This window comes from Macrotis lagotis, chromosome 2, assembly GCF_037893015.1.
Source record: "Macrotis lagotis isolate mMagLag1 chromosome 2, bilby.v1.9.chrom.fasta, whole genome shotgun sequence".
Taxonomy (NCBI): Eukaryota; Metazoa; Chordata; class Mammalia; order Peramelemorphia; family Peramelidae; genus Macrotis; species Macrotis lagotis.
In genome coordinates, this window is record NC_133659.1 from 214,343,641 (window position 1) to 214,363,519 (window position 19,879).

General features: G+C 34.1%; 1 protein-coding gene across 1 annotated transcript in view; it reads left to right on the plus strand.

The window, feature by feature from the left end:
* Positions 1-19,879, plus strand: part of LOC141512089 (cilia- and flagella-associated protein 337-like) — a 130,591-nt gene that overhangs the window by 70,964 nt on the left and 39,748 nt on the right. Inside the window, 1 exon segment of the mRNA XM_074220973.1 lies at positions 6,165-6,304. Coding sequence (XP_074077074.1) covers positions 6,165-6,304 — 140 coding nt within the window.

Below are 19,879 nucleotides of genomic sequence, written 5' to 3' on the forward strand. Positions count from 1 at the left end.
GTAAAGACTGACAGATTGCTTTCCATGGTGGGGGGGGGGGGGAGTAAGATGGGGGGAATTGTAAAACTCAAATAATATCTCTAATGAAAATTAATTTAAAAAAAGAGTTTACCCTTACAAAGATCACATAAATCCTATAGTTTACAACTATATACAAATTATTTACATACCATTCCTGATACAAAGAAAAATCAAAATTATGGAATCTCCATCATTATTGTTGTTCTAAAAGCATTTGACCCAAGAGAAGAGCAACAATAAGTAAGAAGAGTTTGGGAATTTGAGTCTGAACAACAAGGGAGTTCTAGTAGAAAGCATAGCTTTATTTAGGTGACAACTCAAAGCCATTAAAGTTGGGAAGTAGAGTTCAAGTTTAGGGAGGTACATGAAATCAGGGAGTTGCAATTAGGTACATAGCAGGCAACTTAAATCAAAGTTCTTTTATTTTCTATTTCCATCACTCTTTAATGTTTCTAAAATCTTTTTATTTTATTTTGTTTTAAATTTATAGAATAAAATAAACATTTCCATAACAGTGCAATAAAAAAGATAATTGCACATGCAATTGCATATCTACTATGCACAACTTTCTATTCCTGTCAAATATGCAATAAAATTGCCACTAAATTTCTTTTTTCTCCCCTCCCCACCCTAGAGTTGGTTGCCATTAGACAAAATAGGAGTATATGTGTAAAATTATTTTATACATATTTCTATTTATCAGTTTTTTCTATGAATGCAGATGACATCTTTCTTCATATGCCCTTTACAGTTAAATTGGGCATTCATGATAGCCAAAATTACTTGTTGTTACTGATTAAGATTCTCTTGGTAAGGTTTCTGGTAGGCAAACTAAATCAAAGTTCTAAGCAAGTCAGTCAAAATGATCCACCTTTGTTTCAGGTTCAGAAATAGAGTCCAAAACTCAAAAGAGGTCAACAAAAGCAGAAAGGAAGAAATGGGTCAACAAAAGAGACAAAACAGGTTTATCACTAGATCCAAAGATACCAGCTGATTCTTCAGGATGCTGTATTTTGTGTTCTTATTTTATGAGGTCAGGATATAGTCTCCTTATTTTACCTCCCTGTTCAAGAACCTTGAGTGGTTTTTGATGGAATCTAAGATAAAATGTCATTTAATGAAAGACATTTATCTTTGCTATATATGAGTATGCACATTTAAAGCCCTTTTCAATCTACTTCTAGTCTACCTTTTCAGATATTTAATATCACTTCCCTACAGACATTCTACATTCCAGCCAAGCTGACTCCCTGTTCTTCTCCAAATTTTATTCCATCATCAGCTCCCAGGCTTCTATATAATCCATCATGTGTCTTTTGGAGTCATAATTCTTCATCTGTAAAATGGAAATGATAATAATGCAAAGGCAACATATGTAAAGCATTTTGTAAACCTTAAAGTACTATATGAATCTCATCATCGTTACCATGATCATCATAGCATAAATCCTAGTTCTTAAATTCTTCATAGTCATTTCTCTTAAGTGTTGTAGACATTATTTAAATTAATCTCTTGATTTTGCTTACTTCATTTGACTTAAGTTCATATAAAGCTTCTCAAGTTTTCTATAAAGCTGTCCCTTTTGTACATTCATATATCATAATTTGTCCAAACATTCCCAATTGATAGATACCTATTTTTCCAAATCTTTGCTATAAGAAAAGAACTGTTACAAATATTATTGTCCATAAATTTTCTCTCTCTCTCTCTCTCTCTCTCATCTTTAGAATTTTGTTACATAGGTTTTTTTCAGTTATGTCAAACTGTGATCCCCTTTGATATTTTCTTGGCAAAGATAGAGATTTAAATAATTGGAGAGATATTAATTGCTCATGTGAGGACCTTTTTGCATTTGTTTTCATATAATTTATATAGAGATCTTAATTTCTGGACTCCAAGAAAATTTATACATTTTATAGCTATTTAAAATAATTTAATTCTCTTTCTCTTCCTGCTAAATGTTGTTGGTTAATATATATTCAAACTAATGTCTTTAGAGGATTTATTTTATACCTTGCTCCTTACTGATGTTATTGTTTCAGTTAAATTTTAGTTGAGTGGTTCTATAATGTCTGCATTACATGCAAAACATGATAATTTCTTTGCCTATGCTGACTTCTTCAGTTTTTCTGATCTTATTGCTATATCTATAATTTCTAGAACTATATCAAATCATTTGATAGCAAAATATCAAATAAAAGTGGTGATGCCATGATCTTATTGGAAAGTCCTATAACATTTCTTCATTACAGATATTGCTAGCTCTTAGTATTGACTAGTTACCAATTAAGGAAATATGTATTTATGTAAGTATGTATATATGAATGTTTATGTATGTATACATACACATAATATGCTCCCCTATATTTAACTGTTTTTAACATAAAGGGATATTTTATTTTGTAAGAAACTTTTTTCTATGACTTTTGTTTTTGTTATATGGCTTTTATTTGTATGTTTTTCTTAAAATCCAGGATCCCTGAGTTTTATCCAACCTAGTCTTAGTTTATAACTTTTTTTAAATATGTTCTTTTAATCTCTTTGCTAATATTTTATTCAATACTTTTTATAGCACTATTTATCTTTATTTTTATTTCTTTGCTTTGACACTTTTAATCTCTTTGCTAATATTTTATTCAATACTTTTTTATAGCACTATTTATCTTTATTTTTATTTCTTTGCTTTGACACTTCCTTGTTTGGGCCCATGTCTCAAAGGAGTTTAGTGCTATTCCTTCTTTTTCTATTTTTGCAATATATTTATGTAATATTATAAATATTCTTTGAATATTTGATAAAATTAACTTGTAAATCATTTGATCCTGTTCATTTTTCTTTTCTTTTTTTTGGCCTAGAATTAGAGTACTTTTAAACTTTTTTCCATTTTTAAAATTTTGAAAAATAATTATACTTTATTTTAGTAATCATTTTTTTAAAATTTTGAGTTCCCAATTCTTTCTCTCCCTCCAGCCACTTCCATATGCTAGGAGAAGGCAAACAAAATGATATCAATCATACTTTGAAGTCATATGAAACATTTCCATATTAAGCATGTTGCAAACAAAAAATATTATAAGAAATGATGAGCAGGTTGATTTTAGAACATGAAAAGATATGAACAAAATATTACAAAATGAAATGATTTGGTTCTCTCTCTCTCTCTCTCTCTCTCTCTCTCTCTCTCTCTCCTCCTCAACTGCTTTTCCTGCTCCTGACTCCATTAATCGACTATCACACTACCCCCCTTTAACTCTTTAACTTCTCCCCCTTCTACTTCCTTATTGAGTAAGATAGATTTGTTTACCCAGCTCTGAGTCTATATACATATATATGTAATATATATAAAATATATATAAAACATATTATATAATATATATGTTCTTTCCTTTGATTCAGCTCAAATGTAAGTGATGTTCAAGTATTGCTTATTTTCCCTACCTCTATTTTCTCATAAGTTTAAAATTCTTCCTTGTATGTCTCTTTTATGTGAGATAAATTTCTCTATTCTTCCTTTTTCAAGTGCATTCCTCTTTCTCACTTATCTATTTTTTGAGGCCATTCTAATATAATTGGCACACCTATACTCTTTATCTATGTGAACTCCTTCTAGCTGCCCTAATAATGACAAAATTTTAGAAGTTATATGTATCATCTTCCCATATGGGAATATAAACAATTTAATCTTATTAAAATCCTTTGTGATTTTTCTTTCATATTTACCTTTTGATGTTTCTCATGAATCTTATTTTTTATTGTCAACTTTTCTATTCAGCTCTAGTCTTTTCATCAGGAATAGTTGGAAGTCCTCTATTTCATTAATTATCCATTTTTTCCTATTGAAGGATTATATTCAATTTTGATGGGTGTGTTACTTTTGATTGTATTCCTATCTCATTGTCTTCTAGAATAACATATTCTAAACCCTCCACTCTTTTCATGTGGCAGCTCTTAAATTTATACTTCCACAATACTTAACTTCTTTCTGGATGTTTAAAGTATTTTTGACTTGGAAACTCTGAAATTTCATATAATATAGCTAGTGTTTTTCATTTTAGGATTTCTTTCAGAGATCTATTTTACCTTCATTACTATATTCATTCTTATAACTTAATTTCTAAGTAATATAAAGGTATGTTGGTTTTTCTTAATCAATCAATAAAATAATTTCCTCTCAGTCAGTCAATGAACATTTTGAAAGAATTACTTCATAACAGATAAGTACTGGAGAAACAGAGACAAAAAAAAGATCAACATTGAAGCATTTTCTTGTACTGAGGGAGAAACATCAATAAATGAGTTAACATTCAAATTTCAATATTTCATATTTATTCACTAACTCAGAGTGCCCAATTCTTATTTAATAAACTAGAGAAGCTCTCTCTGTCTCTCTATCTGTCTCTTCTCTCTCTGTCTCTGTCTCTGTCTCTCTCTCTTCTTTCTCGCTCTCTCTCTCTCTCCCTTTCCCTCTCTATCTCTCACTTGCTCTCACTCTCTGTTTGCATCTCTCTGTTTATTGACTGTCTGAACAATTGCTTAAAAAACAAGAAGACACTGGAACTTCTTCAATATGAGCATTACTTAGACATGTGCCTTAAAAATATCAAATTTGGTAACTATATAGAAGATGAATTGGAAAGGGGAAGATGTAGGGAGTCCAGTTAGGAAAGTATTGTGATAGTTCAGGAAAGAACTAGGGTAGTTTGGGCATTAATAGAGAGAAGGGGACAGATGCAAGAAATGCTGAAGAGATTAAAATGACAGGTTTTGAACATTGCTTGGATTTATGAAGAGAGACAGAGGAGTCAAAATGAATCCTAGACTGAAAATCTAGGTTGCCTTTGAGAATAGTGCCTTCAACCAAAACAAAGAAATCAGAAGGATATTTTGGCGGGGCAGACAATGACTTTTGCTTTGAACATATTGAATTATGCAACAGCTGGAGATAGAAACTCAGGAAAGAGATGAAGACTAGGTATGTAGATCTGTGAGTCACATAGTTGAATGTACAGGAGCTGATGAGATTTTCCCCAAGAGTGAGATGGGAAGAGAGAAAAAGGGAAGGCCCAGAAAATAGACCTGATGTACATGCTCTAATAGGGAGAAGATACAAATGATGATACTGAAATGGAAGTTAAAAAGGAACTAACGTAGAAAGAGAATAATAAAAATGCAACATGAAAACTCAATGGAGGAAAAAGAATCCAGAAGGTATCACTGATCAGCATTGCACAGTGGTCAAGAATGATGAGGAAAGGGGAAAGTCTGTTATATTCAGCAACATAGAAATTATTGGTCACTTTGGAAAGAACAATTTCAGTAGACTGATGGGGAAGGAAACTAGATTGTAAGGAGATGAGGAGTAAGACAAAAGACAACAATGGCAGAGTATACATAGCTTTTTATTTTTACTTCAGAGTTTAAACGTTAAAAGGACAAAGAGATATAGAACTGTAGTTTGAGGGGGTGATAGGGTCAAATGAAAGTGGGTTTTTTAAAAAAAGATAAAAGACTTCTGGGCATGTTCAAAAGCATCAGGGAATGAGTAAATGTATAACTAAGCATTGCCAAGAAGTACTTAGGATTTGCTTTGATGAATTAATGGTTTGTAATCGTCATATTTATCACTTTATATCAATTCTTGAAACATCCCTTCTCCAACATTAGTTAAATATTCTCTTCGTAATCACTCTTTTAATTGATTTTCTGGTCCTTTTTTCAGAGACAGAATAAAAGTAAATGTCAATCTACATCCTATCCAAATTAGCACAAATTCTAAATTGATAGAATATGATTGGGAGAAATTGTATTCTATCTAATTATACTATTTATGTTTAGATTTAAAACCACTTGTCTCCTTTGTTTAGAGAGACTAGCTAAAGAGGAACTCCTAATAAGTGAAAATTATTGGGGTGGCTAGGTGGTGCAGTGGATAGAGCACCAGCCCTGGAGTCAGGAGTACCTGAGTTCAAATCAGACCTCAGACACTTAATAATTACTTAGCTGTGTGACCTTGGGCAAGCTACTTAACCCCATTTGCCTTGCAGAATCCAAAAAAATATTATTAAAGTAATAAATGTTAAAATTTAAGAAATTCTTGTTCCTTTCACATCTTTCCTCAGAAGTTTCATTTTTATCTGTTTTAGTTCACTGGGTCCTGTGAATAAACTACTATTCCTTCAGCATCGTTGTACAGATCACTCTCTAAGGAAATCTGCAGTTTTTATAAGTGCTGAGGCAGGGACCCTCCACTGGTGGAGTCTCTTTGGAAAAAGGATGGAATGTGGTAAGAAACAGTCTATGGTTGCCTCACAGCCTCAAAGGATTTGAAACTAAAGTATAATACAGAGGAAAATTGATCAAGAGACTTGGGTATCAGGTTCAGAATTGTCACTAAATCACTATGTCAACTTCCCTAATAATTATGAACCTCTTGTCCTATACCTATAAAAATAGGTGATTAAGACTCTCCATCTCTAAAATTCTATTATTCTATTTCTACTTTTAATTTCAGTACTATGTTTTCTGGTTCCATATAGTCCTTTACTGCCCTTCATCTATTCTGTACACCAGTCAAAATTCTTGGCTGTTCCCTAAATACACCCTATCATTTACCTCTTCAATACTATTGCTCAAACTTTTTCCTTAAAAGCATGCTTCCCAAAAATAGCTATGAAAATGCTTCTCATTGTTTATTTCTTCAGTTATGGATGATTCTTCATGACCCTGTGGGCCATAGAATACTATTTTTTTACAGTTTTCTTTTCTTTTCTTTTCTTTTCTTTTTTTAGATTTTTTTGCAAGGCAATGGGGTTAAGTGGCTTGCCCAAGACCACACAGCTAAGTAATTATTAAGTGTCTAAGGCTGGACTTAAACTCAGGTACTCCTGACTCCAGGGCCGGTGCTCTATCCACTGAGCCACCTAGCTGCCCCTCACAGAGTTTTCTTGGTGAAGCTAAAGAAGTGGCTTGTCATTTCCTTCTCTAGTGGATTAAGGCAAACAGAGGTTAAATGACCTGTCCAGGGTAACATAATTTATAAGTATCTGAGGTTAGATTTAAATTCAGGTCTTTCTTATTCCAGGCCCAAAACTTTATCCACTGAGTCACCTAACTACCTCCAAAGCAAACAGGTTAAATGACTTGCTCATGGTCACATAGCTTGTTTCTGAAGCCAAATTTGAACTCAGATTATCCTGACTCCAGACCCAATATTATATCCACTGAGTCATTTAGGTACAAATGTTAACCATGCTTTAAGATCTAGATCAAATTTTCAGGATGCCTGAATATCCTACTCTTCTCCTTTGTACATTTCAAAAAATTGTTATACATTATGCAAAGATGTCGGCCCAACAAAACTGATTTTTTTTTCCCCTTTGAGCTTTGATTAGTGTTTTGTTCCTTTTGAATTTCAATGAATATAGACTGATATTACTTCTATAACAGAGTAAATCAGAGTTGCTTCTGTATCTGTTGGATTCTATTATGTGGAAGACCTATTCCTCTTGACTGATTTTCTGATATCCTCATCACCAACAACCTCTTCCCAATCAACATTCACATAAGGACCTTGAAGATATCAAACATTAATAAAATATAATTCCTATGGAATTCACTTCCTTTGAGAAAAGCTTTCAAAGTCTTGTTAGGGATAAGCTCTCATCAGCTGGATATAACTCTCCCTCAGTTGTCACAATATTACAGAATAGGTTAAAATAAAATTAAATCTTTTTTCATTCACATACATCATCTTTCTGCTTGATGATATAATGAAATGAACCTTTGAAGTTATAAAATAATAATCATGGCCAGATTCTCTTACAATTTAATTTAAATACACTTAAAGTTATCTCCAACAGTTTATCCATGAATTTCTTCTCCTGATCCTATTTGCAGCATGGAGCTAAGCCCAGACTTTTAAAGAGTCTTATGATGAAGAATAAATTTCATCAGGATCAACTACATGGAAATACTTTTTGTACATATAGGTCTCCTTTCTCTCTTTCTCTTTAAGATCTTTAAAATGGGGGTGGCTAGGTGGCACATGGGGTGGCTAGGTGGTGCAGTAGATAAAGCACCAGCCCTGGAGTCAGGAGGACCTGAGTTCAAATTTGACCTCAGACACTTAATAATTGCCTTAGCTGTGTGGCCTTGGGCAATCCACTTAACCCCATTGCCTTGCAAAAAAAAAAAAGATCTTTAAAATGTTTTTTTAGTTGTTTTCAGTTGTGTTTAACTCTCATGACCCCTTTTGTGACTTTCTTGACAAAGATACTAAAGTAATTTGCCATTTCCTTCTCCAACTAACTTTTAAAATGAGGAAACCGAGTCAAATAATGATAAATGACAAACTCAGGGTCATACAACTAATAAGTGTCTGAGACCAGATCTGAACTTTCTGATTTCAGGTCTGGTGCTCTGTCCATTCTAACCTACATTACCCAGGAACAACCACTGAAAACACCTTGAGTATGGCCTCAACACCAGACTGAGTGGACCAGTCCAACTAAAAGCTGAGAGACATCATTAACAATGATGATGTTTGTCCTTCATTCTGGAAGAGGACCATGACAAGCACATGAATTGGATTTTAGTGAGGGGAAGGCTTGCTAAGGCACATTCCTCTTTCTCCTCTGGAAACATCTGGTTCCAGTGGTCAGATATCAATCAGAACTACTGGAGATGGTCTTGGATGTCAGGCAATCAGGGTTAAGTGACTATTGTTGAGTGCCTGAGGCTGGATTCAAACTCCTATCCACTTGACTCCAAGGCCAGTACTCTATCCATTGCATCATCAAGGTGCCCCTTCATTAGCAATAGGTTGGTCACTAAATAATAAATTCCTTTGTGGTAATAACCAATGAAAATAAGAAAAAAAATGGTTCTCAGTTCTAGGCAACCTGCTTTGACTTTACCAATGATAATGGTATGATTGTAGAAAAGGGGAGGAAGGAATTCAAACTCATAGTTTTATTTAACAAATATTTTAGTATTCTACATTTGGTATCTTAGTATGATTCATAAAAATCAATTAAAAATCTAAAAAAACTAAACCATATTAATATTTAAAAACAGTTAATGAAATCAAACCAAAAAAAACTCCCCAAATTACAGCTACATTGAAGGACAGATTACAAATTCTCCTTATAGATTCAAATAAGAAATTCAAAGGCTCATAAGAATTGATTTGGTTTTATCAAATATCCAAACAAAATAAAGAATCTAGACTAGGATTCATTTCAATTCCCTATGGAAAATATCTCTCTTTTCTTTAGGACAGAGGGGTGGGTAAAGAATAAATATTCATTAAGAATTATTATTTGCCTGGACCTTTACAAATGTTTTCTTATTTGATTCTCACAACAACCCTGTGAGGTAGGTGCTGTTATATCCCCATTTTATAGTTGAGGAAACTAAGGCAGAAGTTAAATAGCTTGCCCAGGGTCACACAATTAGTGCCTGAGGCCAGATTTTAACTTAAATCTTCCTAACTCCAAACTTACATGGTATAGGGGAATGAAGAGTAGTTTGAGTCTTAAAAAAAACTGAATTCAGATTTTAGTTTTGTCACTTGCCTGCCTATGTCACTTTGGATATGCTGCTTAATTTCTACAGACATTAGTTTCTCCAATTATAAAATCAGAGGGCTGTACTGACTTCATCAGCGGCTCTTGACCTGGAGATCTTGACAAGAAATTTATTAATAGATTTGAATGAGGAAATAAATCATATTTTTTTAAGTAACCTCTAATTGACATTTAGCATTTCCTTCGATTATGAATTTAAAACAAAAAGAATTCACAGACCTCACCAGACTGCCAAAGAGGTGCTGACACCAAAAGAAAAATATTACATTAAGAATTACTAACTAGGGGCAGCTAGGTGACACAGTCGATAGAGCACCGGCCCTGGAGTCAGGAGTATCTGAGTTCAAATCCTGCCTCAGACAATTAATAATTACCTAGTTGTGTGGCCTTGGGCAAGCCACTTAACCCCATTTGCCTTACAAAAACCTTAAAAAAAAGAATTACTAACTAGATGGATGATATCTAAAATCCAACTCTTAATTTATGATCCTATGAACATATAATAAACTCTATTGCCAGGAAGTTTGGAAGATCAAGCACTGGGAATCAGGAAGGCTAATGTGGATGAATTCAAATCTGACCTCAGATTCTCAGTTTCCTCATCTATAATATAGGCTGGAGAAAGTAGCAAATCCCTCCAATATCTTTTTTTTTAACTTCCAAAAAGGCAGATATGACTGAACACCAACAATAAATATATCTATAAACCATAATCTTTTGAATATATACAAAAAAAACAAGAAACAGATAAATTCTAGAAAGAACTTGAGAAGATTCTCCAACAAATGCTTTAATGCTTAAAGAAACTGAAAAGTAGATTGGAAAATGTTTCTTTTTGAGGACATGAAAAAAGTCAAAAGCTTGTAGACTACTAAGAGGACTCATTATCAGGGTAGGAAATGACTAGCTACTGAGAGGCAACTGCTATCAGAATTAACTGTTCCTTTATCAGTAAGACCATCAATTAGTTAATCTAAAGGTCAATCCACAAACCAGCCTTTATTAAATTCCTACAATATGCTAGGCACTGGTATTAAAAAAGCTCTATTTTTAATATATTCTCCAAATGATGTTACAGGACTGTGACTTGTGTAATGCCAGAATCTGAAAAAAATGTTACAGGTGACCCAAAAGGCAATGGATAGATGCATGATATTTCAAGTCAACCTAGTTCCAGTGATGGCATGTACAAGAGGTAGCAAAAGGTTATCAGTCAAAAAAGTATGATTGGATAAGGAAGTAAATCAGTTGTGTAGAAAGGAAAAGAAATAATAGATGGACATACTGTGCTAATAGTACAACCTTTTTCTCTACCCAACTTCAACATACACTGATCATCACTTTGAATCACTTTTCATAATTGTGCCACCTCCAAAATTCAAAACTTTGAAATTCTTCTCTCCAACCATAAGCTCACATCTACCCACCCTCTATTACTCTCTTTCAAAAATCAAATTCATTATCTGGCTTTTAAAATGGCTTCCAGTTCCTTGACCTATTCCTTTCTCTCAGTCCATTCATTCTTCCCCATCCTGTTTTTACTTGTCTTTCAACACTGAACCTTGAGCCTATGCTTGGCTACTCTATTTCCTAAACTTGTGAGTCATTTGCCCATGTGACTTTTGACAGATCTTGACCTATGAATCCTAATCTCTGGATAACCCCACCATCCAACTTTTCCACTCTTGCACTATGAGCAGTGATAAAGAAAATCACAGATTCAAATTGATCAAAAATTTGTTATGTGCCCTCACCTAAGCCTTCATAATTACTTGAAAAGCTGCCTATTCCATCCTTTACAACTCCCTTTTTCATTCCCCACAATATCTGCTCAAAATATCTTCTATTTTCTTCCCTTCCTCAACCACATGCCTAATCTGGATACACAAACACAGAATCTAACCTTAGAGTTTTCATTGAGAAGATTGAGGCAATCTAACTTATACTTCTTCAACTCAAATTTCTTAGAATTATTCTTTCAGTCCTCCCTTCTTCTTACTTTTCATAGAGACTATATCCCTAACTCCCCAAAGAGGCTAATCCCTCATCCAGGACCTTGCCATGAATTACTCCTGGACCCAGAAGGCCCCAGAGGAGAAAGTAAGGCTAGTGATTTTGCACCGCCCTTCCTCCTTTAAATACAATTCACAGACTTATTAGCCAAGATGGCAGAGAGAAGACAGGCACTATGCTAAGGTCACCTGTAATCCTCACATATAATATGAAACAAACCTCTTAACAGAAATTTTATTGACAAAACCCAGAAAAAAGAAACTAGGAGAAGAACGTCTATGAAAAAGGTCTGTCTTCAGGGATCATGGGTAAGTCAGTGCAGATGGGGTGAGAGCCGGACTGACCTAAGGTCAACAGCAGAGGCTTTGATTGTGGGAGTGGCTGTCTAGGGCACTCCAGCAAGGCTGGAGGGTAAGCTCTTGTGAAGAATGTTACAGAGTGCAGCTGGACATTGATCCCCTGGGCTAGGCTAGTCTGGAGGACCATGGACTCTGTACTTTCATTTAAGTGGAGTCCTCTTCCCAGAACACACACAGCAATATTCCCCACACACACACCCTCAAGGCTCAGGTGTGGGCAGCAGAGCTCTCTCACCTAAATAGGGAGGTTAAATACCTTGCCCTAGGACCCAGCCCACACTGTTCAAAGATAAAAGTATCCAGCAGTGCCACCCACCCCATCCAGAACTAGGGAGAGGGCCTCAAATCAAGGTCACAGACACTCAAGAGAAAGCAACCAACACTACCTACTGGTCATCCCACTTAGAGTTACTAAACCCAGTGAGCAAAGGACTCTCAACATCAAATCTCTGTGAACCAACCCCTCCCTCAACACAAGATCTCAGGAAAATGAAGAAAGGTCAACCAAAAGGGGGGGTCCATAGAAAACTACTTAGAACATAAAGACCTTAACTCAGAGAGATATAGAACTTCTGAGGAGAATATGATTTGGTCTCCAGTCCAGAGAAACTTCCTTGAATAAATCAGGAAGAAGTTTAAAAATCAATTTGAAAATTTGGGGAAAAAAAAACAAGAGAAGATTAACACCTTGCAACAAGAAAACAATTCCTTGGAAACTACAATTGGACAAATGCAAAAAGAAAATAATTCTCTCAAAACTTCATTTGGACAAATGGAAAACTCCTTCAAAAGTAGAATTAAGGGCGGCTAGGTGGCATAGGGGATAAAGCACTGGCCTTGGAGTCAGGAGTACTCAGGTTCAAATCCGGTCTCAGACACTTAATAATTCCCTAGCTGTGTGGCCTTGGGCAAGCCACTTAACCCCATTTGCCTTGCAAAAAAACAAACAAACCCAAAAGTACAATTGACCAATTGGAAAAGGAGTTGCAAAAGCAAATGAAGAAAATTCTTCTCTAAAAAAGGAATGGAATATTTGGAAACTAATGACTTCATGAGACAATAAAAACCTGTTAAACAAAACCAAAAAATTGAAAAAATTGAAAAAATGTCAAATACTTCATTGGCAAAACCACTGATCTAGAGAATAGATCTAGGAAAGACAACTTGGTACAGCTAGGTGGTGCAGTGAATAGAGCACTGGCCCTGGATTCAGGAGTACTTGAGTTCAAATCTTGCCTCAGACACTCAATAATTACCCAGTTGTGTGGCCTTGGGCAAGTCACTTAACCCCATTTGCCTTGCAAAAGCCTAAAAAAAGTAACTTAAGAATCATTGGGCTCCCTGAAAATACTGAAGAGAAAAAAAAGCCTGGACACAATATTACAGGATTTAGTGATAGAAAATTACCCTGACATCATAGAACCAGAGGGAAAAAGAGTTATTGAAAGAATACATCAATCCCCTCTGGAAAGGGATCTCAAAATGAAACCACTAAGAATATGGCCAAATTCAAGAACTATCAGATAAAAAAGAGAAAATCCTGCATGCAGCCATAAAAAAAAAAACCAATTTAGATACCAAGGATTACACAGGAACTGGCTGCATCAACATTAAGGGATTGAAGGGTCTGGAATGCAATATTCTGAAGAGCAAGGGAGCTTGGAATGCAGCCAAGAATTCACTAGCTGGCAAAATTGAATCTTCTCTTCCATCCAGAGATGGACATTTAATGAAATAGGAGACTTCCAACTTTTCCTGATGAAAAGACCAGAGTTAATGGAAAATGTGGACTTCAAACAGGAGACTCAAGAGACACATGAAAAGGTAAGAAAAAAAAAGGGAGGGTAAAGAAAAAAAAAACTGCTATTCAATAAGATAAAACTGGCTATATCCCCACCTGGCAGAAAGACTCTTATAGCTCTCAAGAATTGTAACTCTATTAGAGAGAATATACTTAGTCAGAAATAATGGACATTCATGACTTAACCGTGTCTCTGATAGAATGATTTAAAAACAATACTTCCTAAAAAAAGGGGGATAGTAAAGAGACAGGAGCATGGAGGAGATTGAATTAAATAAATCACATTATGTTAAGAGGTACAAAGGACATATTGCAATAGAGGAGAAGAAGGGAGGAGGTGAGAATCACCTGAATCTTACTCTCATCAAATACACACTCAGTTAAGTTAATAAACTTATCTTACCTTTCAAATATTAAAAGAGGAAAGGGGATGGGGAGAAAAAGAAAACCTAGCAGAAGGAGGGGAAGGAAGAAGGGGCAAAGGGAAAGGGGAAAGAAAGGGAAGGGGTTGGATATAAGGGGGCAAACTGAAGGTGGTTGCATTCAGAGACAAAAATAGTGGGGAATATGGATAAAGTGAAAAAAGGGGAAAAATACAAACAGAGGAAAGATAGCATAGAGGACAATAAAGAGTTAGTAATTATAACTTTGAATGTGAATGGGATGAACTCTCCCATAAAACGTAAGTGAATAGAAGAGTAGATTAAGAACCAGAATCCTGCAATATGCTGCTTAAAAGAAACTCATCTGAAGCAAGAAGATACATATAAAGTAAAAGGTTGGAGCAAAATATATTTTGCTTCAGCTGAAGTGAAAAAGCAGGGAGAGCAATCCTTATCTCAGAAAAAGCAGCTTCAAAAATAGATATTGTTTAAAAAGATAAGGAAGAAAACTATATCCTCCTAAAAGGTACCATAGACAATGAAGCAATTTCAATACTAAATATGTATGCACCAAGTGGTATAGCATCCAAATTCTTAGAGGAGAAGTTGAATGAGTTGCAGGAAGAAATAGACAGCAAAACTCTACTGGAGGGACACCCCAACTCCTGCTCTCAGATTTAGATAAATCTAACCATAAAATAAACAAGAAGGAAGTTAAGGAAATAGATTGTTAGAAAACCTAGGCATGATAGACCTTTGAAGAAAATTGAATGGGGATAGAAAGTAATATACTTTTTTCTGCAGTATATGGCACTTAGACAAAAATTGACTATGTACTAGGGTATAAAAACCTAATAATCAAATGCAGAAAGGCAGAAATATTGACCACATCCTTCTCAGATCATAGGGCAATAAAAATCACAAGCAATAATGAGCCAAGGAGAGATAGACCTAAAACTAGTTGAAAACTAAATAACCTCATTTTAAAGAATGAATGGATCAAACAACAAATTATAGAAATAATTAATGATTTCATCCTAGATAATGATAATAATGAAACAACATATCAAAACTTAAGGGATACAGCCAAGGCAGTTGTCAGGGGATATATTATATCTTTAAATGCTTATATGAAAAAAATAGAGAAAGAGGAAGTCAATGAACTAAACATGTAACTAAGAAAAATTAGAGAAATAACAAATTTAATTCCCCCCCAATTAATTATCAAATTAGAAATTCTAAAAATTAAAGTAGAAATTAATAAAATTGAAAGCAAGAAAACTATTGAACTAATAAAACCAAGAGTTGATTTTATGAAAAAAAACCAATAAATTGATAAACCTCTGAATAATTTGATTAAAAAAAAGAAAATCAAATTGCTAGTGTCATAAATGAAAAAGGTGAACCCACCACCAATGAGGAGGAAATTAAAGTAATAATTTGGGAATTACTTTGCCCAACTGTATGCCAATAAATTTGACAATCGAAATGAAATTAATGAATATTTACAAAATTATAAGTTGCCCAGGTTAAATGAATAGGAAATTAAATACCTAAACAACCCTATCTCAGAAAAAGAAATTCAACAAGCCATTATTGAACTCCTTAAGAAAAAATCTCCAGGGTCAGATGGATTCACAAGTGAATTTTATCAAACATTTAAGGAACAATTGTTCCAGTTCCATATAAACTCTGGAAAAATAGGTGAAGAAAGAACTCTGCTTATCTCTTTCTATGACACCAATATGGTGCTGATACCTAAACCAGGAAGAGTCAAAACAGAGAAAGAAAATTATAACCCTATCTCTCTGATGAATATAGATGCAAAAATCTTAAACAAATTCTTAGCAAAATGATTACAGCAAATTATCACTAGGATAATACACTATGACCAAGTGGGATTTATTCTAGGAACGCAAGGTTGGTTCAATAATGGGAAAACTGTTAATATAATTAATTATATCAACAACAAACCTATCAGAAATTATGATTATATCAATAGATGCTGAAAAAGCCTTTGAAAAAATACAGCAGCCATTCCTACTAAAAACACTAGAGAGCACAGGAATAAATGGATTGTTCCTTAGAATAATTAGCAGTATCTATCTGAAACCATCAATAAGCATTATATGCAGTGAAGATAAACTAGAGACATTCCCAATAAGATCAGGGTTGAAACAAGGATGCCCATTATCACCACTATTATTCAATATTGTATTAGAAATGTTACCTTCAGCAATAAGAGAAGAAAAAATAAATTGAAGGAATTAGAATTGGGAAGGAAGAGATAAAACTCTCACTCTTTGCAGATGACATGATGGTACGCCTAGAAAATCCCAAAAATCATCTAAAAAACTACTAGAAACAATAGCAACTTTAGTAAAGTCGCAAGATATAAAATAAACCCTCATAAATCCTCAACATTCATATATATATATTATGTATGTATGCCTAGCAAGATAAAGTAGAAAGACCTAGAAAGAGAAATACCATTTAAAGTAACTTCAGGGGCAGCTAGGTGGTGTAGTGGATAGAGCACTGTCCCTGGAGTCAGGAGTACCTGAGTTCAAATCTGACCTCAGACACTTAATAATTACCTAGCTGTGTGGCCTTGGGCAAGTCATTAACCCCATTGCCTAGGAAAAAAACCTAAAACTAAAAAAAATAAATAAATAACTTCAGACAATATAAAATACCTGGGAGTCTACCTTCCAAGGCAGACTCAGAAACTTTTGGAAAACAATTGTAAAACACTTCTCATACAAATAAAATCAGATTTAAATAACTGGTCAAATATCAACTCATGGATAGGCTGAGCTAATATAATAAAAATCACAATTTTACCTAAATTAAACTACTTATTTAGTGCCCTACCAATGAAAATTCCAAAAAATTACTTTAGTCAGCTAGAAGAAATTGTAAGTAAATTCATATGGAGAAATGGAAAGTCAAGAATTTCCAGAGATTTAATGAGAAAAAAGTACAAAAGAAGATAGCTTAACCCTACCAGATCTGAAATTATATTACAAAGCAACAGTTATAAAAGCTGTCTGTTATTGGCTAAGAAATAGAGTGGTGGATCAGTGAAACAGAGTAGGTGCAATAGCAGGAAATGATTAAAGTAATCTGCTATTTGATAAACACAAACTGTCCAGCTTTTGGGATAAAAACCTCTCTTCAATAAAAACTGTTTGGAAAATTGGAAATTAGTATGACAGAAACTTGGATTAGACCAACATCTCACACCCTATATCAAGTTAAGATTAAAATGAATACAGAATTTAGACTTAAAATACAATATTGTAAGCAAACTAGGAGATCAAGGAATAGTTTACCTGTCAGATCTATGAAAAGGGAAGTAGTTTATGACCAAGGATACCATTACAAACAAACCAGAAAATTTTGATTACATTAAATTAAAAAGCTTTTGCACACAGAAAATCATTGTATCCAAGATCAAAAGAAATGAAGCAAATTGGGAAACAACTTTTACAACTAGTATTTCTGACAAAGGACTCATTTCTAAAATACATGGAGAACTGAGTAAGTTTATAAAAAAAACCAGGCCATTCCCCAACTGACAAAAGGTCAAAGAATATGTAGAGGCAATTTATAGATGAGGAAATCAAAGCAATCCATAATCATATGAAAAATTGTTCTAAATCATTACTTATTAGAGAAATTCAAATTAAAGCATCTCTGAGATGCCACCTCACACCTCTAAGACTGGCCAATATAACCAGAAAGGACAATGATCAATGTTGGAAGGGATGTGGGAAGTCTGGGACACTAATACACTGCTGGTGGAGCTGTGAAGTCATCCAAACTTTATGGCAAGCAATTTTGAATTATGCCCAAAGGGCAATAAAAATGTGCATACCCTTTGATCCAGCAATGCAACTACTGGGTCTATACCCTGAAGATATCATGAAAAAGGATAAAAACATCACTTGCACAAAAATATTCATAGCAGCTCTGTTTGTTGTGGCAAAGAATTGGAAACTGAGTGAATGCCCATCAATTGGGGAATGGCTGAACAAATTGTGGTATATGTACATTATAGAACACTATTGTTCTATAAGAAACCAAGAGGGATGGGAATTCAGAACCTGGAGGGATTTTTCATGAACTGATGCTGAGTGAGATAAGCAGAACTAGAAGAACATTGTACACCATAATAGCAACATGAGGCTGATGGATCAATCTTAATGGACTTGCTATTTCCATCAGTGCAACAATCAGGGACAATTTTGGGCTATCTGCAGTGGAAAATACCACCTGTATCCAGAGAAAGAATTGTGGAGTTTGAACAAAGACCAAAAACTATTACCTTTAATTAAAAAAAATAATCTTATTATGTAACTTTGCTGTCTATTGTATTTTATTTTTTTCCCTTAAGGATATGATTTCTCTCTCAACACATTCAACTTAGATCAATGTATAGCATGGAAACAATGTAAAGACTAACAGACTGCCTTCTGGAGGGTCAGGGGGAGAAGGGAAGCAAGATTAAGAGGAAAATTGTAAAATTCAAAACTAAATAAATAAATTCAAAATTTTAAAAATCCAATTCATTTGCATGTCATAACATTACCTCACTGAGGTCATGGTCCTCTTTGAGAATGAAAGATAAACAAAAAGAATTTATACACAATCTTCTCATATATCTTCTATTACTCCTCCTACATTGGCTACTTCTCATCCGTATTCACATGTACTCCACCCTACTATGTCTCTATCTCTTTCCTCATGGTTAAACTCATTCCTGTATTTTCTTACTACCTGCCATCACTTCAAACCTGTCAATCAATTTCAATCAGTAAAAAATTCATTTATATTAGACATTTAATGGATGAATCTTTTTTTCTACTCTCACTTAGAAACAAACACTTAGAAACCAATAAAGCAACATCCTACTCACCCACTCTAATGAATAAATTTTTTCTCAACCTTCCCTATGTCCCTAAAGCTTTTGACTATTAATTACTCCCTACTATTGTACCTTTTACCATCTGATCTTCCACAATAATTTCATCTTTTGGTTCTTATTCTATATCTCTACTTCATTTTCTTCTGGACCCTTTATGTCCATAAATTCTAAATTATGCCCTCAATCCTCATTTCTCTTTTCACTTCATGCTCTCCTTTGGAAATCTTATTCACTTCCATGACTTTATGTGGACCATTCGCAAAACTATATCACCATACTTGAACACTCATCTAAGTTTCATTCCTACATTTCTAACTGCCTAAATACGTGTCAGGATATTCCACTGGAATTTCAAACTCATTGTGACTGAATGAAGTTTAGTATCTTTCACCATAAAATATTCTTTCTTCTTTTTCATTTCTGTCAGTAGTATCAGCATTTAACCCAATGTCCTATGCATATAACATTGCCTTACCTTTGGTTTTCATCCCTCATAATTCATCAACTCTCATAACCAATCAGTCTCCAAGAACCATAGATTTTATACCTACAAAATAACTTTCATCTTTCTTTCCTCTCTATTGCAATGCCAATGCCCTAGTTTAAGTTCTCATTAACCCCTCCAATACTGCTATAGTAGTCTCCAAACATATCATCCTGCCTCTGTTCTTTGCCCCTTCTAATCCAGCATTCATTCTGCTATCAAAATAAACTTTCTAATGCAAGACCTGGTCCTGTTATTTCTCTGCCCCAAAAAATCTCTATTTTCTCTTAAATAAAAGTTC